This window comes from Dermacentor silvarum, chromosome 6, assembly GCF_013339745.2.
Source record: "Dermacentor silvarum isolate Dsil-2018 chromosome 6, BIME_Dsil_1.4, whole genome shotgun sequence".
Classification (NCBI taxonomy): Eukaryota; Metazoa; Arthropoda; class Arachnida; order Ixodida; family Ixodidae; genus Dermacentor; species Dermacentor silvarum.
The window spans coordinates 145,287,278-145,312,613 of NC_051159.1; the positions used below are offsets into that span (position 1 = coordinate 145,287,278).

Genomic DNA, 25,336 nt, shown 5'->3' on the forward strand with positions numbered 1-25,336 from the left:
TTGTCGATGACCTCCTTCGTTCCTGTTCTGTGGAGCATAAGCTCACTACTGCATACCACCAGCCGACCAACGGGCTCACCGAGAGGCTGAACCGCACCTTAACCGATATGCTGGCGACGTACGTGTCTGATGATCATCGGGACTGGTACAGCGCTTTGCCGTACGTCACGTTCGCGTACAACTAACCCCGTCATGACAGCGTGGGTTTCTCGCCATTTTACCTCCTGTTTGGCCCCTACCCTGCCTTGCCTTTCGACCTGCTACTCCCTGCTGTTGTACAACATAGCACGGAGTATGCCCTCGATGCTGCTGCGCGAGCCCATCTGGCACGTCAGATCGCTCATGAGCGACAATCCGACTCGCAAAATTATGCCAAAAGGACTGTTATGACCACAGCCACCGACACATCTACTTTTCTCCGGGATCTCTTGTACTTCTCTAGACTCCATATCGTCGTGTCGGTCTTTCCGAAAAGCTTTTGTCGCGTTATACTGGACCTTACCAGGTTTTACAGCAACTTAGTGACGTGAACTATGAGATCACCCCACTGGACAGTTCTTCACCATCTACCCTGTTATCTCGTGGCGTCGTGCACGTATCCCGGTTGAAGCAATACTTTTCCGCCGCCTCCTCCTTGTGTAGTTAGTCTGCGCCGAGACGGTGCTCCGCCCGCCGGGGACGTTAGATGTTACGAGCCACCTCCTTGGATTAATGAAGAAGACGACGATCGCCGGGACGTTGCGCGTGTTCAGCCATCTTGAACATCTCTGTAAATAGTCCGTTTATATGCCGTGCTTCTCTTTTAATCTATTTAACGCCCCGTCACAATATAACAGCGGTTCCACAAACAAACATTAAAAACTACTGAAAAACTACCTTAGTTTCACCGCAAATGATCTCAAATGAAAAAAAATAATAATAATAACACTCCCCTTGTGCTCCGACCCAAATCCCTTTGGGTCGGAGTAAATTGGTACGCCTGTTTATCGCAAAAACGCTCACCTAAATGGAAGCTATATTTTACACCGATTAAATGGGAGTAAATAGAGTGACAGGTGGGAGTGGCGCTGAGGACAAGTGAAAATACTCCAATCTGGGTGTTTTTCTTCTTTTTGAGCTACAAATGAGCTACTAATTGTGGTTAAAATTAGATTGCTCATTTCCACATTTCATGGCAACTAATCCACTGCGACGTTCGGAGAACTATAGCCGCACGCAGGCTCTTACTTTTTTTGCTCGTCCCTGACGACTGCAGTTTAACGGATGGCAATATTTTAAACATTGGCGGTTATTATCCTGAAAACACATTTTTACTACAAATAACATGGAAAAGAAAGACGGGCAGAAACGTTAAAGCAGCGTGCTAAGGCACCCCAATCTTAATAGCCTTCGAAAGTAAACTGGAAAGTGTGTGGGGGTAGGGGGGGGGGGGGGGGGGGGCGTGCGTGCACAAAGAGGAAAGGCCCATTCCATGCTAGTGCTGTACTGTACATTTAAACTTTAATTCATTTTTCTCCACCGTCGTTAATATGGAGGAAAGTATGCATATACTGTTCCTTCCGACATGCACAACAACCACTCCATGTTATTCCGGGATTTCCCACACGCCGCACACTGCAATGCAATAGCTGATACGGAAATAAAAAAAGGATAAGGATAACAATAAGCGCAGGGAGCATTTATCGGTGACGCTTCCTTGTTTTACTGACCAAAACAGCGGGACGTGGCGCCACCTTTGGAATCTTTAAATAACCAAACTCCCAGCTTTGTTGCACTCACGTGGAGAACAAAGAAAGGTGTGTCCAACTGCGCGTGGTAATACAGTAGCAATTCTGAGAGTAGCAGTAGCTGCAGAGGAAGAAGAAGCGGAACGAGTTCTAAGCCAGAATAATTTACATTGTGGTTTGTAAATATACGGCAGCTTAATGTCAATGAAGCTCCTACGAACAGCATGGCAATCACCAAGTCTTCGACCGTTGTTTCACGGGCAGCTAAGATCAGCGGATCCTTCCGCAGACGTGGCAAGATTCGTACGACTCCTGTCGGCTAGCCCAAGTATACGAAGTAATGTCCTCTTCAGACAGGTGAGCCGCCTTTAAGTCTTGTCACAGATGACACTGCAAATAATATATTCGTCAATAAATACGCATAACTATCGCGGCGCTCTTTAATTCAGAAATTCGTCAGCGTCCACTCCCGGTAGGTTTTTACAGCGCAAGCAAAATGGAGCAGAAAAGATGCAGTCGACACGTCTTGAACCTGTTATATGCGCCGTAAGGGCCTGTCATGAATTGCCGGCGAATTATCAACGAAGTCGCAAGGAGCGTAACTTGCGGGTTCTGCCGGCGTGCCATATCCTCACATTTCTCGCTAATCGTATCTCCCCCCCCCCCCCCCCCCCCCCGAAGAGAACACATAATATATGCTCCACTGACTCTGACTATGCAAGCAGTACCTGACATCGCGCATGATCGGTATGATGTAAGGATTACATTCGCTCAATTCTACTCATTTCTTATTACCCATGCACCGTTCACGGCCAGCCATTCCCGGTGGTAACGTGGGTGGAGCGCCACTCGGACCACTGACAAAACACAGAGAGATCGGCATTAGAATAGAATCGTAAACAATACCGCGGTCCAGATCTCGTGCATAATGATCCTGCGTGACAGGCGGTTTATATATACGTTATAATGGATTAACAAACGATGTAACCGCTATAGGTGCTTGAAATTTAGTTTACGAAACTAAGAACAATCTTTGGAGAAGTACTAGTGTTGTCCAGAACAATTTGCCCAACCCTGAAGAACACGCCCTAACAAAACGGAAGAGAAGGCGCGATCGTTTGAATGCCACAGCTGCGGCGCGCTATCGTGGCAGCTGCCAATAACACACTTAAATGCTGCAGCGCGCCACGTTTTAATATGGCATTCATGTGGCCTGTCGGTTCAAACAGTACCCGTTTTCCTTTGTAACATAATAAATCTTGCGCGTATAACACTTACTTGATCAGAACTCACCAAGGAACAACACACAAAGTTCTCTGATGGGTGTTAAATTATTGAAAACATTGGGTATCAGCTCTTACAGTTGGGAAACAGGTCCAATACATTGGAATGCCTTTTCAGACCTCCTCAAGGACAAATATTTAGCGCTATAGTGGCATATTGGTTCTTCACTCTTTCCTTTTTTTTAAAGCTACGGGCACTCACGTAAAATCGAATGTGCACGTAACTAAGATGATAACCGAATTACCTGTCCCTGTAGTTATTTGACGAGAAGAGCTGGACCTACACCTACCTACTGGCTGACCTGAACACCAAGGAAGCGCTCTTGATCGACCCAGTATTGGAGCAGGTGGAGAGAGATGCCAAGCTCATCAAGGAACTCGAACTTCACCTTATTTATGCAGGTATTCGCATATTAGGGAAGACGTGGAACATGGACGAATGACACATCTCGATTAAGAAAATGAAACCATTTTGTGTCGATTCGGTAGACCTTACCAAACTGTGTAGTGAACCTATCACAGGACACTGAGCTCGACTGCTGTATTCGGGACAAATGTATTTATCTGATACGTGGTCATCTATCCATATTCCCGTAAAGAACACGAAACGTTTCTTCAATTTATAGCAGTTATGAACACTAAACAAAAGTATGCGAAGTGGCTCAAACGAACTCCAGCCTCGAGTTCGCGGGATTCGGTACTGCGACCTTGCTGTGGAGCGGAACTCCGTAGCTGTTCGAATTGCACGCATGGTAATTTCATACACGGTTTCAAGCCGCAAAGAAGCCTCAGAAGAAAAAAACAACATATTTGTGTATATGGCGTTTATCACGTCATTAGTGCTTTCCATGTCTTCTGTGATAAGAAACATCTGATCTTTATGACTGATATTTGTATTGGGCTTTTAGTTCACAACATTTGTATATGAGTGTACTTGGTGGCCATAGTGTCTAGCATCATTGTGCATTATGATTACATGCATGTTGCTCTTATCCATTACTTTCAATGTGTTTGTCATACCTGTAAAACGTAACAATGCTTCGTGAGTGTCTGAAACGGGACCGAGGACTGGTCGGAGAAAATGTAACCTAAGTACCCCGGCCTCTTTAGACACTGCAAAAAGCCAAATAGAGTAGGAAAAAAAATACAGAGAGCTCTACACGACTGCCATGACGCACGTCGCCAACCATGTTCCGCAGTGAACACCCACGCGCATGCTGACCACATCACTGGTTCCGGAAAGCTGAAGGGATTGTTCAAAAGTTGTAGCAGTGTCATTGCAACCGCATCAAGAGCACGGGCAGATCAACACCTCAATCCAGGAGACGTGATCGGAGTTGGCAGCATTAAGCTGGAAGCCAGGGCCACTCCTGGTCACACAAACGGTACGTGCTGGTGTCTCTGATATATGCGTAGAATCTCCAAAAACTTGTCAAGTTCTTCGCAAAAGGCAGCAGCCTTTTGTGTATGTATACCTTATATATTCATCCATGCTGCAAAAATCATTGAAGATCTGCGTCACATGCACTAACCACCTAGTGCATGCGTCATCTGCCTAAGTGCTTTTAAAGGCTGCTCATAAAAACAATTAGACATGCCAGCTCTGCTACCTTGCAAGGTCACTTCAACAGTATCTACGACTCATAAGTACTTTAGCCAAAGTGAACTTTAATCTACTTTTTGTTCGCCTTCCAACTGTAGTAATTCAGTCTTACTGTGCGCGAAGCCCTGTTGAATACGAAAAAGCGCAAAAGCGAAAGATGAGCGGCGACAACACCTTGAAGTTCCCGCATCAGCTCTCCGTGACGTCATGAATTTTGACAGCCTCTGTTCGGGTCTCGTTATTCACTGATCAAAAATTCAGCGGCGATTTAGCGGTAAATGCGTGAGAAATGCGTTAGCATTATGACGCACCTCTCTGAGGTCCCGGATCCATGGTTTAAACCTCATTCACCACGTTGGACGATGTTACTCAGGAGCTCACTCGACACATCTCCAGCCTCTTCGAGGGCTACTAAGTGGTTCGTTATTAGAAAAGGAAATGTTGGCGCTATCTTCTGCAGCCCTTGAGGGAGCACGGCTCAGCGCCAACAGGGAGGGGAGAGTGGGAGAGGGATAGGTGTAGATGTCGCCATGGCAGGAGCGAAGCAAATGGGCAGTGCAACTGACGTTGGCACTCCCGACCCTCTCGCGACCTACTCAGCCACTCTGTACTTTCTCACATCCCATCTCTACCTCTACCAGGTGACCGGCTTCCCACACTTTACACACATACGCATTTTTTTACACTTTGACACTCATAATTCTAACACATTAATAAAGATGAATGTTGTCTGTTTCCTGTTTTCGCCAAAGATGGAATGTATTTAATTCTAAAGAAACCGAAGATTCAACCCAGTCAGTATTTGACTTTTTCTGCACGACAACGGCCTACGTGTGCGGGAAAAAAAAGTTTGAAATCCATGACGTCACACTGACGTGCTGGCGCTATGGTTAGGGCGAGAAATTGAAGAATGAAAATGCTGGCTTCATTTCTCCGCTAGTGGTCCATCGTTCGCCATCACGTAAATGGAAACTGAGTTTTGAAACAATAGTTGTTTATAAACTGATTTAGTCTTGCTCTTTAGTTCTCTGTTAATCTCAATGCAACGCTGCGCACTTGAATCTGTCACATTGTCTGCGCGCCAGTTTCTTGTTCTCGGTTGGTTGGGTCTTCCCGCTCGCATGTTTTGACCCCCGTTCCTCGAAAGGGCCTCTGTGTCGCGACCTCTGCTTCTTGCACTCTTCCGCAACGTTGAGACAAGCCTGCCTTCAGGTAGCTCCGCGCTCTATTGGGAAGGAGTGAATGGGCCAAACGGTAAAATTTGAGCACACCGAAACGCTTGTGATAGCAAATGAATCCTGGCCGCGTGGAGCAAAATTTATTTTGCATCACCGAAGCCCCAACTCTGAAAAGTGGAGAGCTGCTCTTGTGGTAACTACCAGATGTTTTAAACGCTTGGGATGGCTACAGCCGCTCCAAAACCCATGCACGGCGCTGTTACAGCTCTGGTCACGCGCGTGGCAGCTCGTGACTAGAATATTTTGTCGTCAACCTTACTGTATACTTGTCAGCTGCCAATTCATCCGCGGGTAACAGGAGGGTCCACACGAATCGGAAATGCTTGTATAGTCAGATGAGTGTGCGATACCAGCCGTTGCCGTCTATCTATATTATTTCTTAAAGCTGATTGTTGATTTTCAGGTTGCATGACCTACGTGTGGCATGATCAAAGGAAAGCCTTCACTGGAGACGCACTGCTCATTCGCGGCTGTGGACGAACGGACTTTCAGGAAGGTATAACTATATGCCTTAACCACGCATGGATGTTCTGCAACGCCTACGCGCGCACCCGGAGATGTTTAAGGGGGCACTGCAGACAAGCGTTTTTCTAGTTTCGCTTTATTTTAATTATCACATTTATTTTTGCTGAAATATTTCCACTAGCCAAAAAATAACATTCACTTTAGAATGTTCCTAAATGGATTATTTAGACTCCTTTTTTAGATCCATTGTATAACGCGCGAACTTCTCTTGATGATGATGACGATGATGATTTGTAGCGCATGCATGCGGCAGAACCTAGTGCAGTAACTGTAAACACCCGCTATGATATGCCAGCCTTATATAACTATGATTCACCTATCTTATCACCCATTTTACTATGCGCTTGTGAGTGTGCTCGATACTTACACTAATACGATGTGGATTTCACCCTATAAGTTGAAATCCAGAATCTATATATATATATCCTTGGCTTCGTTGCCTGCTGGCTTTATATGGCCGTGATTAACAAAAATCAAGGCCCTGTTTCCCTTCTTGTCATTCATATATATTAGGATGTTTTCTACTTCGTCCACATGCAGGGAATCCAGAGCACCTATTCGATTCGGTGCATTCCCAGATACTCAGTCTTCCAGGCGACTACAATTTGTACCCTGCTCATGACTACAAAGGTATGCCCCCAACGACTGTCCTGTTAGCGCAATAGTCAATATACCTGTAACAGAATACTGTGCATTCATTTGAGCAGCTGTGCCAATAACTGTTATTGACCAAAAACATCGTTCAGTTACACGTGAGACAAGTGTCTAGATGAACCTCTTGTCTCCCAGCTTTGACGCGGGCTCTGAAAGGGTCACCGGTAGAACTAACATTTGGGTCATTCCACGCCAAATCAACCAGCGTTTTTTTATTTATTTATTTCTTTCTCAGACATCACGGATATAGCTGAAAAAAATTCCACGTGTTTGTTGAAGTTCAAAACACGTTGTCCACGTTTATTTACTTTTGCCAGAAATTTCATACCATTTTGGCTACAATTTATTTTTCATGCCGCCTCTTGAGCTAGAAGGCATCAATCAATTTTTTTTTCAAAGGCACATTGTACGATCCAGTCATTCAAATGGTGTCTACGACAAGACAATAAAGTGATGTGACTGCCAAAATAGCCAATTTTTCATACATTTGAACACTTCGAGTGCTTTTGCCGGTGCTAAAAGTACTCGAAGTGTTCAAATATATGAAAAAAATGGCCATGTTGGCAGTCAAACACCTCACCTGAATGTCTGGATCAGACAATGTCCCTTCGAAAAAGTTTTGATTGGTGTCTTCTAGCTCGACTGGCAATAAATTTTTGCCAAAATGCTAGAAATTCTATTCGGAAGAAAAATAAACGGGGAGAATTAGTTTTTAACTTCAACAAACACGTGGAAATGTTTTCAACTACATCTGTGACGGTCGAAAAAAAACGCTGGTTGATTTATCGTGGAACGCCCCCATTTGCCAGCGTTATCATCCAAACGAGTTTCATTGATATAAAATGAGTTCGTTTTCCTCGGCAATTTATTTTACCATATACACTGGTGACTGCAGTTAAATAAACAACAAATATATTTTATAACCTACAGAAAAAAGGGCATTGCGGTCTCAGAAGCAGCGCTGACACAAATCGCTGGTAAAATTCCACTGAAACTGTCAGTCCAAAATCGATGGCGCAGGGGTTTTTTTTTTTTTTATTTTTTATTTACACGATACTGCAGACCTCGTTGGTCCAAGCAGGATGGGCAAAAATAAAACAGAATATTCGGAACGCCAAGAAACAATACTGCAAGTCAATAAAATACAGGGTTATTCACTAACAGCAGACAGGCAGAATATGGAAAACATGAATAGGACATAATTTATACAATGTTGGCAATGGAATTCACAAAATTTTCACTTTGAAACACATCTTCTGGTAATGAATTCCATTCCGTGATTGTTCGCGGGAAATATGAATATTTATATTGGTTAGTCCGAGCAAAGTAAGGGGCTAAGGTGAAATTATGTTTGTGGCGGGTTTTCCGTGTGACTGAAGGCGTGACGTAAGGGTTTGGAGAAATTCCAAATTTCCTATGAAGAAGAGAATGAAGAAAGCTTAATCGAGAAATTTTTCGTCTTATGTGGAGGGGCTGAATTTGGTTAGCTACCATTAGAGCAGATGGAGAGTCAGTACTTCGAAATTTGTTGTAGGTGAAACGCACTGCACGTCTCTGCACTTTTTCCAGTTCTGTAATGTCTTTTTTGGTATGTGGATCCCAGACTATTTCTGCATATTCCAGTTTCGGCCTGATGAGAGATATATATGCCAGTTTCTTAACGTTGCTTGGTGCTCCTTTAAGTTTATGCCTCAAGAGGCCTAGGTTTCGTTTTGCAGATGACGTGATATAATTAATGTGGTCAGTCCAACTAAGCTGGGAATTAATGATAACACCTAAGTACTTATAACATGTAACATCAGAAATAGGTCTGTTTTCAAGAGAATAGTCAAATTTTAGTGGCATTTTCTGTCTTGTTATTCGCATGGATACCGTTTTTTCTGTATTAAGAACCATTCCCCATTTGTCGCACCAGTTCAGGACATCGTTTAGTGCAGTATTAAGCAAGGCTTGATCAGAAGGTGAGTAGATCGGTTTAGAAAGCATGCAGTCATCAGCAAACAGACTAATAGCAACACTGGGATCTATAGCAGAAACTATATCGTTCACATACACTAAAAAAAGTAAGGGGCCAAGTACACTTCCTTGGGGAACACCTGAGGAGACGGGAAGGGGTGAGGAACAAGCGCCATCAACTTCTACAAATTGTGTACGGTGATTCAAATAGGCGGCAATCCAGTTGATGTGCCTCATTCGTAAATTATTATTATTATTATTATTATTATTATTATTATTATTATTATTATTATTATTATTATTTTATTACACTCTTACGTCTATACAGTATGTGACAGCGGAATTATATTCACTTTAAATACGCTTAAGGCTTACGTTAGAAGTGCTGCGCGCACGTATGTATCGTATACGTTGTTGTGTATAACAGTCTATAAAATAATGATGCACTTTTGTTTGCGTGCGTTTTAAATTCAAGGCAAAGAGGGCATTTCAATCGGTCAATACAAAGACCTGAAGCGTTCGAAATTCAAGCAGGAATAAAAACTTTAAAGAGAGATATTGTAAAATATCGCGTTAACTCGCAGGCATTTCTGCACAGCGTTTATCTTTATACGATCACTTCGGCTTCTGTAAGGAACAAATGTAATGCAGTAAGGACTAAGTTACGTCCTTCCAGTGAGCTATTTTGAAGTATGACGTAATAGTTCAGCGGAAACCCGCTAGGTGGAGAGTAATTAAAGGAAAAGTGAGACTAAGGGAAATGAGTTCATATTTTCCCTTTAATGCTTTTAAGTATACTCGGAACATTGTCGATTTGGTCTGCACGCAGGTATGACCGTTACTACAGTGGCAGAAGAGCTCAAACACAATCCTCGGCTGACAAAAACCAAGGCTGAGTTTGTGGAAATAATGAAGAACCTCAATCTGAGCTATCCCAAGATGATGGGTATATGGCTGATTGTATATTTCACTGACTTTTGCTATGTGCATCAGTAAATGAAGCAGCGGGGTTTAATGCCCTGATCAATTGGGGGAGGAGGGAGGGGGGGGGGGTGAAATGCAAAATCAACACTGCACTTAGATTTGGGTGAAATCGGCTGCTGCGCTTCAGCTAGTGGTCAGGGCGGGGCGCCTCTCCTGTCTTCTTAAGTTATAACCGACTTCTTTTTTTTAAGTTGCGACGCGCGAAAGTACGCTGCGCGAGAAAATTCGCAGTGGAGCGCGATCGGAATCGCGCTGAACGCGATTGCTTCTCGGTTGGATAAAAAAAAAATATTTGCTTTCAAGTTGGGGGTTCGGCTTTTTCACGGATTTATACGAAAAGAATCTTGTTCGTGTAATTGTCTTATGCTTCGCTATCATTAATACTCCTTCGCCTTTCCGGCAAAACTGCAGTCTTTTTTTTTTCTGAGTCCTAGTAGAAGCTCTGCTGCGTATGCCTGCTATTGATTCTGATTTCGAGTGAATCCGGCTTGGCCTCACTTCGGTTACTAAGTTAATTATGCATATTTATGGCCTCTGCATGCACGTTGCGATGTTTCCATCCTCAATATATGTTGTAAATTATTATAAGTTTTCTTTATGAGTCGCTAGCATTACCTACTGGAAAGAGAAGCAATACTGAGATACATATATCATTCACGTGTATTTCACACAACGTTGATAAAAGACTGCCGAAGGGGTCACTGAAGTCTGCAGGTCTTTTTCAGTGTCAAAAAAGTGTGCAAAGCAATCTGTAGCGAGTTGAACATACAGCAACATATTGATTCTCTAGACATAGGCTATCCATATCATTAGAAATAATTGTTAGTTGGCTACTTCTTTCTCTTTCAAAATATCATAAATTTTGTCCTGTGTACACATTGAAATATAATGTGTCTGTGCATGGTGTTCACATTGTAAATTAAAATAACATGTTGAAGTGAAAAAATACAGATGAGGGAGCCGCCGTGGGTGCTTCTAATGCGCTTATTTTCCTATTGCCAAGATTTTCAGAAATAAAGCGAAAGTATGAATAAAAGCCATGCACGTCCGCTTCAACAATGATGCAGTTAGCTTTTAGCCACAAGAACATTTTAAGGGAAAATGTAGAGGCAACTCAAAAGAAACCATAAACGGTTTGGGTAACAGGACTCTGGTACTGACATTTTAGGAGTGGGGGGGGCTTCGGCATTCCGGGAGGGGGCTCGAGCCCCGGAGCTCCCCCCGTAGTCGGCGCCTATGATCGTAACAGTGCACAGAAATGTTAGGGAAAGGTGAGGGGGGCCCCTGTCGAATCTCAGCACCTGTGTCGGCGAATGAGTAGCCGTGCATAATTGGTATAACGTGGACGCCTGGGCGTCCGAGACAGCCAGACTATCGAGTCTAGAGAGAGGGATAGTCCACCTCTGGCAGGCCGACACGCGACTATAGCGCTGTTTAGGGGTGACGACCTTGAACTTTGAAATTATACTCGCAGCAGTAGCGCACCCAGGATCCCTGCCAGGGGGAGTTTGACAGTTTGCCTTAGTTTGCCAATACCATCTAAACAGCACTAATTTAAATTAAATTTTAATTTTAATTTAATCTAAACAGCACGGGAAATTGTCAAAAAATGCGCTTTTTCCGCAAGTTTGCGAGTGTGCAGACGATTGCGCGTCTCACATCTTAGTTGCAGTACTCAAAGGCGCAAGGAAAGAAAAGGGGTCAAACAAAAAAAGGGGGGGGGGGGGGGGGGGGGGTTAGAACCCTGAAACTCCCCCGTCGGTGCGCCACTGCTCTGGAGGGAGCAAAACCAGACACCAAAAGCGTGGTGTGTCTGTTTCTACTCCTTGCGTCCCGTCTAGACAGTGTCCCGTCTAACTGACCTCATGTTAATTGAGTAGCATGTTTCACAGTTGTAACTTCGTCGCTGGGTCACTTAGCCAAATCAAACCTTATTTGTTACCGTCACCAAGTCCGCAGTTCATTTTTCAGCTGTTGCTAGTGCTGATCGCTCTATTTCCAGACAAAGCAGTTCCAGCCAACCTGATATGCGGACTGGAATATGCCTCCTCCAGTAACTAAAGGAAGCTACAAGTCAGGTGAAATTCATTCCAAGTACCTTCCAGAAAGGCGCAAGCAATGACATATTTTATTAAATATTTATATTTTACTTTGTTTTCACGTCTGTTTGTCATGATTTACACTCGCATTTGACTGCATAAGATTGTGCGGACATTTGTTCACAAGTTTGCTTTTTTGTCTAATTCTATGCAATGTCATTGGTATTATCTGGCATCTAAAAAAAGGAGCACAGGTGCACCCGCACAAGAAAATTATTATACACCCTACTACAACTCGGTGGAGTCATTTTTTCTTTTAAAAATCTCCATAATAGCACTCCCTGGGACTGGTGGCTCCATCTGGTAAGCATTTACACAAGCGCGCCTGTGTTTCTTTAAGAGTAAAAACCAAGAAAGTCGGCGATGTCATTGGGGTACCGGACTTTACTTGTGGAGAAACTTCGACAGATAGTAGCACACTCGCCCACTCTTCGACCGTCTTCTGGACACTCGCGAGACCGGTGTGCGGTTCCTACCGTGAACGTGGTGCATCGATTCGTGCGACTGCTCTCAGCTAGCGCGAGCATGAAAAGCAACGTCCTGTTCAGGCAGGTAAGTTCGTGTTTATTAAACATAACGCCGTGTGAACTTTAGGCACATCGCTGCTTTTGCGTATTTATTTTAGTGCCACAATTGGATAAACTTTCGATAGTTGCACGGACGGACTCACGTTGTTGAGCTTTCGTAGTTTTCCTGGATTCCGACGGGCGCTGCATGTGCGGCGCCTTGGTCTTGCGGTCAGCTGTTGCTGCGTGCTGCGTTCAGTGCACAATCATGCGCATCGTCGCCGCATTTCAATGCGAGAGAAAGACATTTATTAATTGAAACACATTTGAATGCGAGAGTGCGTATTGTCAGATTGCATAAACGTGACGACCTTAGTTTCGGTACCTTTTCGGACACTGTAAAGCCTGTCTAACGAATGATAGCGTTGTCTGATAGCGGCACACTTTATGTTAAACATCACATAACTCTTACGTTTGCCCTCAAAAGTTGACTTAGAAGTGGCCTAGTAGTTTGGAAAGTATTACTTTCCCTACTTGCATTGACTCGTAGTAAAAGAAAGGAAAAAGAAAGAATGGTTCTGTTTGAAGGCATCATACGCGAAAAGCCTGATTAGAGCTCGCTACTGGCCCTACGTACTTACGTTAAAACAACAAACTTTCTAATTGTTTCCAAGTTCTCCGTTTGGTGCCTCCCTTTTCTTGTTCCAAGTTCCGGTCCGCTATATTCGGCAGAGTTGCACAAGCAGCGCCGCTTTCGCATTGCGCGTCGTTTCGCCTTGGCATGATTGCTAATGGTTTCGTGTGTCCTTGTAGCTCTTTGACCAGAAGAGCTGCACGTACAGCTACCTTTTGGCCGACCTGAACACGAAGGAAGCCCTCCTGATCGACCCGGTACTCGAGCAGGTGGAGAGAGATGCCAAGCTGATCAACGAACTCGGTCTTCGCTTAGCATATGCAGGTGTGGGCTCACTGACAGTGGGAGGGTCAAAAAAAGAAAGCAAATACACTGTATGTCTACTCTTTAGACGTACTCTACACATACCACTTTTCATCCTCTGTGTTTAAAAGTTAGTGACGGTGGGTGGTAAAAGCTTTTTAGCATATATAGCTGTATAGGCGTGTAATGGAAATGATTAATGTGATGCACTCAACTTGTGATACCATGTGGTGCTTGTGTACTGCTAAGAGTGCACTGTATGCAGACGAATGAAGCACATTAACAAATATGATACTATTTCACTGGAAGAAAAAGAGGAAACATTAGTAAGGTCTTGATGAGGGCTAGTTGGTTCATGATTTAGAACTGAGGTTTGAACAGCGTGAATAAAACAAGGACACGAAGAAACAAATACCACAAACAAGTGCTGACTGCCAACTGGAAGTTTATTTGAAAATAATCAGCCATTTATACTTTTCCCAGCATAGGCATGCATACACCAGTCATATAAGCATACGCAAAATCAGCAACAACATAATCTATTATGCAAAAAAGCTATTTCTTTCTCCGACAATGCGAGAGAGGGAAAACTTACACATTTGTCTCCTTCCTTTCGAATGTGATATGCCTATCATTGAAACACTGTCCTGTTTGTCCAATATAATTTCTGCCACAGCTCAGCGGTATCTGATAACGTGCGTGCAATCAGTGAAATGGGATTTATGGTCGATGGTGCACAGATGCTGGAAAAAGTATAAATGGCTGATGATTTTAAAATAAACTTAGTTGGCAGTCAGCACTTGTTTGTGGTATTTGTTTCTTCGTGTCCTTGTTTTATTCGCGCTGTTCAAACCTCAGTTCTAAAAGGAAACATTACTTTCATGTACGAATTCCGATGTACTATGATGCAGTCTGCGCCAGTAGCATAGTAATTTCATAATGAAATTATCAGGCACCTAATGGAATGCAGGTTATAAAGTGTTCGTTCAAAAAATGTTAGGGGAAAATATTGCAGACAAGCATAGGATATCTTTCAGAGTACTTGAGGTAGTCATTGCTGCTGGTTATTGGCTGCCAACATGAGCATATATTGTAACCTTTCCATGCAGTGAATACTCATGTCCATGCTGACCACATAACTGGGTCTGGGAAACTGAAAGGTATTATAGAAAACTGCCGCAGCATCATCTCTGCTGCATCCAAGGCAAAAGCCGACGATCACCTCAATCCAGGAGATATATTTGGAGTTGGCTGCATTAAGCTGGAAGCCAGGGCCACTCCTGGCCATACAAATGGTATGTATTGCCTTGCACATGTCAGTAGTCCATATAAAGTATAATTCATGCAAACTTTACATTCTCAGCCATTTTAATGACTGCTTTTATAACAATGAAATTCCAAGGATATTTAAGTTGACAAAATTATCAGGTCTAGTTGAAGCAGTAACAATCAGTGCACTCAAGTTTGACCTGCCGCTTAATGCATTATGGCAATTAAATTTCTGTCATCCAACTGATTTCATTATACTCTCTGCAAATGCTTTGTGTTTTCATGTGTCAAGAGACAAAAGCTTAACCCAGATTTAGCAAAAGTGCTTAATGTCAAACTTTTGTCATCCAACTGACTTCATCATAACGGGCATTCTCCGCAAGCGCTTAAAATCTTTTCATGTTTTGAAAGGCAAAAGCATAACCAAGAGCAAGAGTGCTTAATCTCTGCATTGTTACATTTGTTACTGAGGGAAGGAACGGAACATGTTGCATCTCTGGGTGCTTGATCAAAAAGTTCAGTTTTTCAGTGCATTTACTATCAGAAACTATGAACATGTCATCGGAAGATATTCACATGAATGTGCACAAGCTTGCACAATATCCAACCCTGTCCTTCGTTCAGCACATACTGTTTGAAATTTTTTCTCATGTATAATTGCTTTATTTTGTCACACCACAGCACAGAAAACAGTTCTTTTTTAGGAAATGAACTCCGAATTAAATTAAATTCTTGTGTTTTACATGCCAAAATGATGCTGTAGGGGAGGCATGCTGTAGTGGGGGTCTCCGATTAGCTTTTACCACTTGGGGTTCTTTTCTAACGTGCACCCAATGCACGGTACACAGGCGTTTTTGCATTTCGTCCCCATCGAAATGTGGCCGCCGCAGCCAGGGTTCAATCCCACGCCTGCGGGCTTAGCAGTGCAATGCCAAAGCCAGTACGCCACAATGGCGGGTGTAATGAACTCTGAAAAGTGGCCATGCGTGTGTGTGAGAGATATACTGTTGAAGAATGTGAAGTATATATTGATGGGACAGCCAGGAAAATGTATAATCTCAGCTACAGCTCCTCTCTTTGAGACACAACACATACATACTTTCATTTGCATTGGAAGCCTACGTTTAAATGATTCACATCTGTAATACCTTAGCATGACTTTCCCTGTGCAAGCAAACTCACCACATGCTTCAAACGAGAACACCGAATTTAACTGTCGAGTTATAGTAGACAACACATGTGAAGGCATGCGAGGCTTATTTTCTCATATTGGATGGTTGTTTTCAGGCTGCATGACCTATGTGTGGCATGACCAAAGAAAAGCCTTCACAGGTGATGCACTGCTCATTCGTGGTTGTGGAAGAACAGACTTTCAAGAAGGTGAGTGTGCAGACTTAATTTTATCATTTTGCATGACATGCACACAAGCCCAAATATCTGGAACTGTCACTGAAGCAACTTTGTACTTGCCAAACTGATTGAGTAGGAAGAAAATTTAAGGTATTGGGTCTTCTTGAATAGCAAGGACATAAGAAAATTAGGCCTTTATTCCAGGTGTATTATTTCAAGCGTATTTCAGGCAGTATTTTAAACAAAGTGTTAGCAGCTTGCAGAAAACACTCAACTTGTTACATGGCCACTAGTGTTCTACCCTATTATAAGGTAACAAAGAAAAAAAAGTGACTATTAGGTTAGGTTAAATGTCATTATGCTGGGAGCAAGAGCTGCTGCTCTAAGCACACTCTAGAAAAGGGATCTGCATCATATGCTTTACATAGCACTCTGTCAAATGTTTTAGTATTTGCTGTACATCATATTCTGAACATTTGTATTCTAACATGAGTGTACCATTGCATTCAACCAGTACTTATGTATGGGACAGGTACTTGGAAATTAAAGGATCACTAAAGGAAAGCATCAAGTTGAGCTAGATTGAAAGGTTATGCTTCTGTAATAATGAACTCATCATATGTATCTCTCATGTGACATCAGCACTGCCAGATTCTTAGATAGTGGGAGGTCACATGGGAATTACATCAACTCATCTGTCTTGGTGTGGGCGATTCATATTGAGGAGCAGCAGCGAGACCGGTGGTGGTAATTTTCTATGCGAGAAAATTATATATTGGTGCACAGAAAATGACGATAGGTTTTTATACTAATAATCTATGAATCTGACCAGGCTTGATATTTGCCTTCGGTGTCCCTTTAATAAAGAAGCTTGAGAGGAAGCTCATCTGTATTTCCATTTTTTTGGCTTTAACTTTATTACTCCAATAAGCCAATGGTTAGGTCTATGCGTCATGTGACTTGCTAAACTTTATTTCTTGCTCAACTTCAACATCCTCTCGTTTGATGCCTAATTTGCTATCTCTTAACTGTACATTCATCACATTTTACCTGTACTAACTGTGGGGCAGAGAACTTGGAGGTTAACAAAGAAGCTTGAGAAGAAGCGAAGGACTGCACAACGAGTGATTGAACGAAAAATGATGGCTTAACGTTGAGATACAGGAAGACAGCGGTGCGGATTGGAGACCAAACGGGGGTAGTTGACATTAATAGGAAGAAATGGAGTTGGGCAGGCCGTGTACTAAGGCATAGCGCAGGGAAACGATGGTCTATTATAGTTACTGAATAGTTGTTGAGGAAAGGGAAGCACAGACGAGGACAGCAGAGAACTAGACGGTGTAATGGAATTGCTTATGGTGTGTAGTCATTGAAAAGAACACTACTTTTGTTGAGTGCCTGTGGAATTCGTCACAATACACACAGAACAGGATGCATGTCATGCCACGATCATTAAGGTTGACAAGCCCTTTCATAGGTTGTGAGGAAAGTGTACAATAAGTGTCTAGGATAGTTGCAAGTTATTGAAAGTGCAACTGGAGTTGGCTGTACTGCAACTCTTCTGTTGGCATGCATAAAAGTCACAAGTATATATATTAGTGTCCTGGTTATCTTATAATGATTACATGATATATTAAACAGCCTTTGCACTCCCCATCCTTTGTTTGGTTGTTATTGGTCATTGTATTGTCTACTACAAGTTGTTGCATGCAAACATATTGCCTGTGCCATGACACATATCTGCACCTCAACTTGCTTAGTCAAAACTAAATCTTATTTCACAGGAAACCCGGAGCGCCTTTACGACTCAGTACATTCACAGATACTCAGCTTGCCTATTGACTACAACTTGTACCCTGCCCATGACTACAAAGGTACGTGCTTATACTCTCCCTCTGTTGTGCTGAATGCAAGCTAGGTCTTGTTGCAAGATATCAAAACCTTACATATCGTCACTGTGTCATGTACAGAATCTCTGAAGCATTATTTACCTTTGCCAGCTGTGTCACATCTCTATGCATGGTTACTGCCTTGCAGAGTTCTCTTCACTTGACCCTGTCACTCTTATCCACCCATTCTTGTATTCTTAAGTGTCCATTCATGCCTAGGTAATAGTTCACTATTCAACAATGGGTTATTCGTCCAACAATAATCTAAATTCACCTAGTGAAGAACCACATACATCAACAGAGACAAGTCTGCCAACAGTGTTACAGGATCTCAAGCTGTTGATCTCACCAACAAGAATTCCCACTCGTCTCAGATAGTCTGCGAGACAGCTTCTCCATATTAAACAATTTGTGATATCATAGTGGTTGTGCAGGCACCATCCGCGAGTCAACAGGGCCATTTAAACACTTGTAGAAAAATAACCGCTTGTGTTTTGACTTTCTGGCAGTTAATTCCCAAGTTTTACACTTCATTAATCTAAAATATTCATAACAAAAGCATCAACCAAAGTACCTTTCAATGTTCTTGTTTTCATCTCCCTTGAAATTGTAGGGCATACGCTCAAGGGACAAATTCCCCCTCCATTCCAGTGCTACAGTGTACATTTCTGCCTTCAATTCCAGGTCAGACTACCACTACAGTTGGAGAAGAGCTGAAGTACAACCCTCGACTGACAAAATCTAAGGAAGAGTTTGTAGATATTATGAACAATCTCAACCTCAGCTATCCCAAGATGATAGGTATGAAAGACCACTGTTAACTTTTGTACCTATCATGTGCTCACCTGTACTCGTGTCTTTACACAACCCTTTATATGTACTTTCATGATAAGTGCAAAACAAAAAGAGACAGTCTCTCCCTAAGCCACATGCTTGCACCGAACTATTCTCATAAGGATCATCTGCATTACTTTTTGTTAGCAGTTTTTTAGGTTTCATAGTCTACAAGACACTGTTCTTGCAACAATCAGGCTGCCTAAAAAGGACTTTTTTTTTAATGCAACTTATTTACTTCTACAAAAATAGCCACAATTAACCTAGTGTAAATGCCTCATAGCATTTGCTTGATCTCTTTTGACAGTCATTTCTTCAAGATTGTCAAGTTTCCGATTTGAACTGAACAACCGGCTAGCACACGTCTAATTGCATAACTCTGCCTTCATGGCCAAGAAAAAAGTTGTCCATGATTGATTTCGGTCACCAGCGCTTTAGTGTAGCTGCTAGTACAGCATGACAACTCTCTCAGCAAAGGCATTAACAAACTCTTGAGATAGGCATAATTCTCTACCAAGATAACTAATACAAGATCTAAAGTGTTTGCACTTAAAACGTGATGTATTCTAACAGGTTAAGTATATATTGTTTTCCAGACCAGGCTGTCCCAGCCAACATGGTGTGTGGGCTTCACGATTTTGCCGAGACGTCATGAACCCAGTTACAAGAGCACAGCAACATTCACATTACTGGCACCTGCAAGAAACAGCCTTCAGGGTGTCGGTAATTATAAAATACCGCACATTTTAGCCACAGTTGCTTTGTTAACTGTTGTTGTGTGACAGCATTCCATAGTATGTCGGTTAAATCTTTCCCACATCAGGCTTTAGACACAAGATGTAGCATGTGAGCACTGTGACACCCAGATTTATTGAAAGTGCAATAAAACTATTTTGTTAATCGCTCAGTATAAGAATCTCCTGTGTGTTGCACTATTTCAACTGCTCTAAATGTGCAAACTACTTGAAGACATTATAGTGCCAAGCTTACTCACTGCCCCGCCTACTGACAAGTGCAACAACAGTGAGGCTGCAACATGGCTGTCACAGCCAGAGAGGATTCATACGGCCACTCCTACAAATAGCTTTGTGGTGAGTAGCTGTTATGGTTCCCATACACAGCTTTTGGGTTCTTTGTGCAAGAACATGCAACAGGCCTCATCAAGTGCTCTGCCTTCAGGATTGGTCCAATGGGTATGCGTGGGATGGGAAGACACTAATTTACACTACTGCTCTGCCAGTGAAATTCTTAATTTTTAAGTTTTTTCCTGTAGCTTAAGCAGCTTACAGGTATTGAAGAAATGCACTGACAAAGGCATGCAGGAAGACAAGTGGCAGTGCAAGGGCCAATTATGGCCAAAGAGCACCAAGCAATGGGATATTGTAGTCAATGATGCGGTCAATCACAATGGGTAGATGTAACGCGGTTGTACAAAGGCCTAAAAACAGTTGCTGTAAAGTGTGGAAAATACATAGGTATTGAAATAATGATAATGACTAGTGAGGTGTGCTATGAACACAAAACATAATCGTTAGAATGACATGAAAAAATATAGCACTACTGCCTACTATCCAGCGATTTCCTTTTTCAAAATTGCCCAACTTTCCCAAGTTTTTCATGGCTTTTGCAGTTAAATTTCGACTAAAAAAAAAAAAAAGAGCGAAGACAGCAACTGTTTTCTTAACAGAATTCTTGCAACATCCGAAAAATTGGGTAATCCAAAAGAAATAAAACTTCAGGGAATATTTTAAGCTTACAGTGACTGCAGATATAGTCTAACATATTAATTCAATTTGTTAATTCAATTTTTCAGTTAATTAGATCCCGACCGGCACTTGCACATTTTTATGGACCCAAGCTTTAGTCATTTTGAGTTGGGCTTTCGCCAGGTAATTCCAACTTTGGTTGGTCAGCAAGCATGCACCTAACCCCACTGGTAACCCCAGTGGTGACTCCACTAACAGCAGCACCTGTCTCGGCAGCACTTAGGGTAAAGTTAATGCGTCCAACACACGACATCGCCTGCCAAAAATGTATATTTTCGGCTCGTGTACCTGAGCCAGGCACCAAGACCACAATAGACAAACTTTTTGTTTTTAAGTTCCGAAATTTCTGTGGACTAATGGGCAGCATATGTGGCTAGAGTCACTTGCAATGCCAGACGAGCAGATGGCATCCAACGAGATCAAGTGAAACCTTTCAGGGAGTCCGAAATTTCAGGGAGTCCCCTGCAAAGTGCATTCCTTAATATTTCTGGAAAAAAAATGTTTTGTCTACCTCAGCGCCATTAAAATGTCACATGCAAGTCAAGACCTAGTGTACTTTTCTTTTAATTACGCCTAATTTCACGAGTCTAAACATTTCGTGGGCAATTTAGAGAAATTGCACTTTGATCTGTGACCCCTATTATTGGCCATCACTTTAACTGTGCTGTATTGTTAAATCAAGAAGCACAACTTGTGATAGGTCTGAATTTTATAGAACTTTTACCTCTGTTCACTGTCATTTTATTATCAGACACTGGACAATTGGATATATGTGCTTTGTCATACAACAAAGGGGGAAAATGGTTCCAATTTCAAGTAAAAAAAAAAAACGTTTGCCATGTGTTCTTCTGTAAATGCCACTTTGTTGTGTGTCATCTAATATGAAAATAAATTTGGGTTAAAAAAAGGTAATTGTGACAGAAAAATTCACCAATGGTTACAATACTCCCTAATGCAAATGTTGAGCAAAGCTGTTTAGGTGTTTGGATTCACAATTTATTATGGCAAAGAATTTGATTCTGAACGACGGGGTGCTCTTGGCAGAGGCACTGAGCCTCTGCTTGGACAGCTCGTTTAGTGGCAGCGGCAGACGAAGCATTTCTACCGGTTGCGTTGCTTGTTCAGAAAGCTGGCTTGTGCGGAGCACATTCCCTGGTGGCGCCGCAGGCAAAGTAGCGCGTGCGCAGTGGGTTCGAAGCCCACGCCAGGGCTCTGTTCCCGCACTCGCCATTGGCATGCCGCTTTTCTCCTCACCCTTTTGCCATAACCTCCTCTGTTTTCAGCCTCCTGCTTGTGCTGCACCCTCCTCTCCACTTTCCTCCTCACATCTTTCACTCCTTACTGCGCAAGAGCTGCGTTCTAAAAAGTTCTGTTACTGATCTGTTCACTAGCTATCAGTAATCCGCAGTACGTCTTCACTGCAATGGACGTCTTAGTCTGAAGAGCAATTCATCGTTTGAGAGCGTTTTTCCTATACGAAAATGCTGGAGTGCTGGACCTGTGGCTTGCACTGCACTGCCATGCAAGTTCTTCCTATTGCGTTTTCCAACTAAGCGCTGCACAATTCGAGTAGAAATGTATGCTGTACACAGATGTTTCTTTAAAAGAATTGACCGTTTCCTGCGGTGCAGCAGAAGCTGACTTCCATAACAGATTTGGTGTATGCCACATAGATTTGAGAACACTTGAAATTCCAGTAAAAATAACTTGAATTTATGATTCCAGGAAAATAAGTTACTATCGTTAAATACGTGTGATAATTACACAGCAAATGCAATGACAATGGCATGAACGCTTTGTTCTCTTGTATGAAAGATTGCTAATGTAACTGACAAAAAGGTCACTCAATGTCCAAGTCACTCTCGGTGGACGCACACGCACTAGAATCGACTGCAGCTGCTTCCACATGCCAATTTGATTGTACGTAGACAAGTTTTTGAACATGTTCACTTTCGAGCCTGTTGCGAAGCTTGCCATGAACATTTCCACAGACCAGTTTCGTTCACATCATGCAGATGGCGAAGGTACCTGCAGCAGCCTGGAAGCTATAGGTGTCAGCGGCAGTTTAGTGCAAAGGCTTTGCCACCAAGTTGACGGTTCCACATGCTTTGCGGGCCCCAAAGGACAGTCCTGGACCAAAACCCAGAGGGTGTCCTGTATTCCACTACGTTTAAAAGCTATGCTTACTTTTCAAAGCAAAACTGAAAGCATATAATGAAGACACTAGAAAGTTGTGCTGCCATTTTCGTGTCGTCTTCGCTTCTAGAATCGAATGCTGCAGAGAAGAGAATGGCAAGTGCAACTGTATGGGGAAATTTTAATGGTTTTTTCACTAATATTTCTGCTCTTCTCCAGACCCTTACATCTCTTGGCCCTGCAGTAGCCAATGAAGACACTCTATTACAAAGGGCTTCAATAATGTAACAAATTGCATCAATGCAGCTCTGCGCGTGAGGTCCATCCAAGCCCCTTCTATTGACCCTTTTCGCGGCGATCCCGTGGGCACTGCCATGTTTGATCACGCGGTGACACGTCCATTGCTTGCCTCAACTGCCTCCGTTGCTTCCTTGTTTACAATGGAAGTGTACGACGCCGGCGCGGCTTAGAAAACCTCTGTTTTCGGAGATATCGTAGACGGTGACTAGGTGGACGACACGAAGCTTTGATCACAGCTTCAGAGAACATGCAAAAGCGCTTTCGGAGCTCATTAAGCCATGCCCAAATGGCGCAAGCAGTGCATATGGTGCTTGTTCTAAAAGCGGGGCTAAATATGTATTCCAAGCTATCCAAGCTTTCCGATTATAAATTCAGTCAGGATTAGTGTGTTTTGCTCTTTGTTCATTATTCGGCAAATATTTTGAAGCAGTGGCTTGTCAGTTTGACTCAGTGAAGTTCCTCGGTGCGGCCACTATATCTGACTATTTTCTGCCTAATCGCTCGCGGGTGTCCTCAGTTCCGATTGATTTGTTCTTGCTGCGTACAAAGCTTGAAAGGTAGCTGTTTTGTACATTGTAATACCTTGTAGCAAATATATATTGCAGCTAGTAACTCGCTTACTCTTGTGGACCGTCACGAAACATTCAGCTACAAAAGCTTGAAAGGTAGCTGTTTTGCACATTGTAATACCCTGTAGCAAATATATATTACAGCTAGTAACTCGCTTACTCTTGTGGACCGTCACGAAACATTCAGCTTCGACCATTCGTGCGCCATTGGTGTAGTCCGTCATTTATTGTGCATATACAGTGCGCATATATTCAAGTGTGCGCCCATTCACTTATTCTTGATACGTCGGCGATAGAGTGGGCGTAAGTTTTCCTGCCATTTTGGACAGATGTCTACAGATAATGTGCGCGAAACTTGCTATGACAGGAAGCGACGGTACTCCCTTTATCATTGTTTAACGAGTGGTACTCACTCTTGCCGACGTTCTGGGGATGAAGCCCTTTCTTTGAAGGTTAACGATACAAGGCTGGCGGATGAGCAAATTTCTGCATCCTCGAGAAAAGCCGTACATCACGAAGTGCTGGTAACACGTTCGGACAGTTTCAGCAGCGGTCCGCGAACTTCGCCACACAGATTCATTCTATTCCTTAACATGCCAGTCACTATTTTTGCAGCCAGCTACTGCACACGTCTTCAATCCACATGATTCAATCTAGCATGATTGGAACACGGTGTGTTAGCGAAAACTCAGTTGCATTTCCGACAGCTGATCGCACAGAAGCAAGGTAGAAGCGGTAATGGTTTCGTATTCGTGCACGGTTGCTGAGAGGTATGGCGCGCCGCCGTGAGCGCCATCTCCATTTCTCTAAAACAAACTGCTCCGCGAAAAGGGTCAATATACGGTCTTCGCATGTTGGTACCCCATGTGTGTAACGGTGCAACCCATTGGATTCGTTACACTAACAAAAACTAACCACGTGTTTCTACTGCCAGAAATGCAAAGGCGCATGATAGCCTTAGTTGCTTATGCGCCATTAAACACAACACATGCAACTGCTATGCAGCATTTACTCAGTCAAATTATATATATATATATATATATATATATATATATATATATATATAATCACTTGGCGGTGAACTAGGCCAGTATTTTGTAGCGATGTGTTATTCTTTATTCTATACTAGTCTTATCTACCGCTCACGGCCCGCTGATCCCGTTGATAACGTCAGCAGACCGTCGCTCTGACCACTGACCAAGCGCAAAAAGGCATTAGCATTGGAAAATCATCACAACAAAATACCGGCCCTAGTCTTCGGTTCTTCGTTGGCGTGTACTCCACATGCCAGGTTTGCCCCTACCACTATGAATATCCTTCACCACAACATACAAGATACTTCACGTTCGGCAAGCCTTGCGCGTAAACTATATGGTGGGTTGTAGAAGGTCGGCTGTCTTGCAAGAGCATCAGGGGCTAAGTGTGTACTCACACTGAAGCCTAGTGCTGCTTGTATTTTACAAATCAATTCCTTTATATAGCGATTAAAATAAAGGAATTATATAATGTATTATGCAGGAAAGCTGATTGCAGCACTGCGAAGAGCCTGATAACTCTGTGGGGAACCTACCTACGTGAATTGAAACTTGGGTAGTTTAATCTCATTTTCCATTACATTACTCATTAAAATGAAAAATTCCCTGACAATTGCATGACTTTTCCAGCTGCTCAGAATTTCCCAGACTTTTCCAGCTTGTTACACACCCTGTTA

The 25,336-nt window shown here is 42.9% G+C and overlaps 2 protein-coding genes across 3 annotated transcripts; both read left to right on the forward strand.

Moving 5' to 3' along the window:
• The first annotated feature begins 1,749 nt into the window (after nucleotides 1-1,749).
• LOC119456136 (persulfide dioxygenase ETHE1, mitochondrial-like) lies at nucleotides 1,750-12,141 on the forward strand. 2 transcript variants are annotated; one of them, XM_037717746.2, is made up of 7 exons: nucleotides 1,755-2,084; nucleotides 3,268-3,412; nucleotides 4,210-4,395; nucleotides 6,255-6,347; nucleotides 6,917-7,006; nucleotides 9,816-9,932; nucleotides 11,973-12,141. In XM_037717746.2, exons 1-7 carry the CDS (start codon nucleotides 1,926-1,928, stop codon nucleotides 12,029-12,031), a joined length of 849 nt encoding a protein of 282 aa, XP_037573674.1. In that variant the 5' UTR covers nucleotides 1,755-1,925; the 3' UTR covers nucleotides 12,032-12,141. The 2 variants fall into 2 exon arrangements, with proteins under 2 accessions (XP_037573675.1, XP_037573674.1); XM_037717747.2 differs by lacking the exon at nucleotides 9,816-9,932 and having other exon boundaries at nucleotides 1,750-2,084.
• A 153-nt stretch (nucleotides 12,142-12,294) lies between these two features.
• Nucleotides 12,295-19,788, forward strand: LOC119456135 (persulfide dioxygenase ETHE1, mitochondrial-like). Its single transcript, XM_037717745.2, has 7 exons — nucleotides 12,295-12,621; nucleotides 13,389-13,533; nucleotides 14,622-14,807; nucleotides 16,069-16,161; nucleotides 17,916-18,005; nucleotides 18,705-18,821; nucleotides 19,451-19,788. The coding sequence occupies exons 1-7, from the start codon at nucleotides 12,433-12,435 to the stop codon at nucleotides 19,507-19,509; spliced, it is 879 nt and encodes a 292-aa protein (XP_037573673.1). The 5' UTR covers nucleotides 12,295-12,432; the 3' UTR covers nucleotides 19,510-19,788.
• Nucleotides 19,789-25,336: the final 5,548 nt, after the last annotated feature.

Bases quoted from the DNA above. Each gene is read 5' to 3' on its own strand.
- LOC119456136 (XM_037717746.2), top strand. From the start codon at position 1,926: ATGTCAATGAAGCTCCTACGAACAGCATGGCAATCACCAAGTCTTCGA. The intron at 7,007-9,815 runs GTATGCCCCCAA...GTCTGCACGCAG, and splicing joins CCCTGCTCATGACTACAAAG to GTATGACCGTTACTACAGTG. The intron at 9,933-11,972 runs GTATATGGCTGA...CTCTATTTCCAG, and splicing joins GAGCTATCCCAAGATGATGG to ACAAAGCAGTTCCAGCCAAC.
- LOC119456135 (XM_037717745.2), top strand. From the start codon at position 12,433: ATGTCATTGGGGTACCGGACTTTACTTGTGGAGAAACTTCGACAGATA. The intron at 13,534-14,621 runs GTGTGGGCTCAC...CTTTCCATGCAG, and splicing joins TCTTCGCTTAGCATATGCAG to TGAATACTCATGTCCATGCT. The intron at 18,006-18,704 runs GTACGTGCTTAT...CTTCAATTCCAG, and splicing joins CCCTGCCCATGACTACAAAG to GTCAGACTACCACTACAGTT.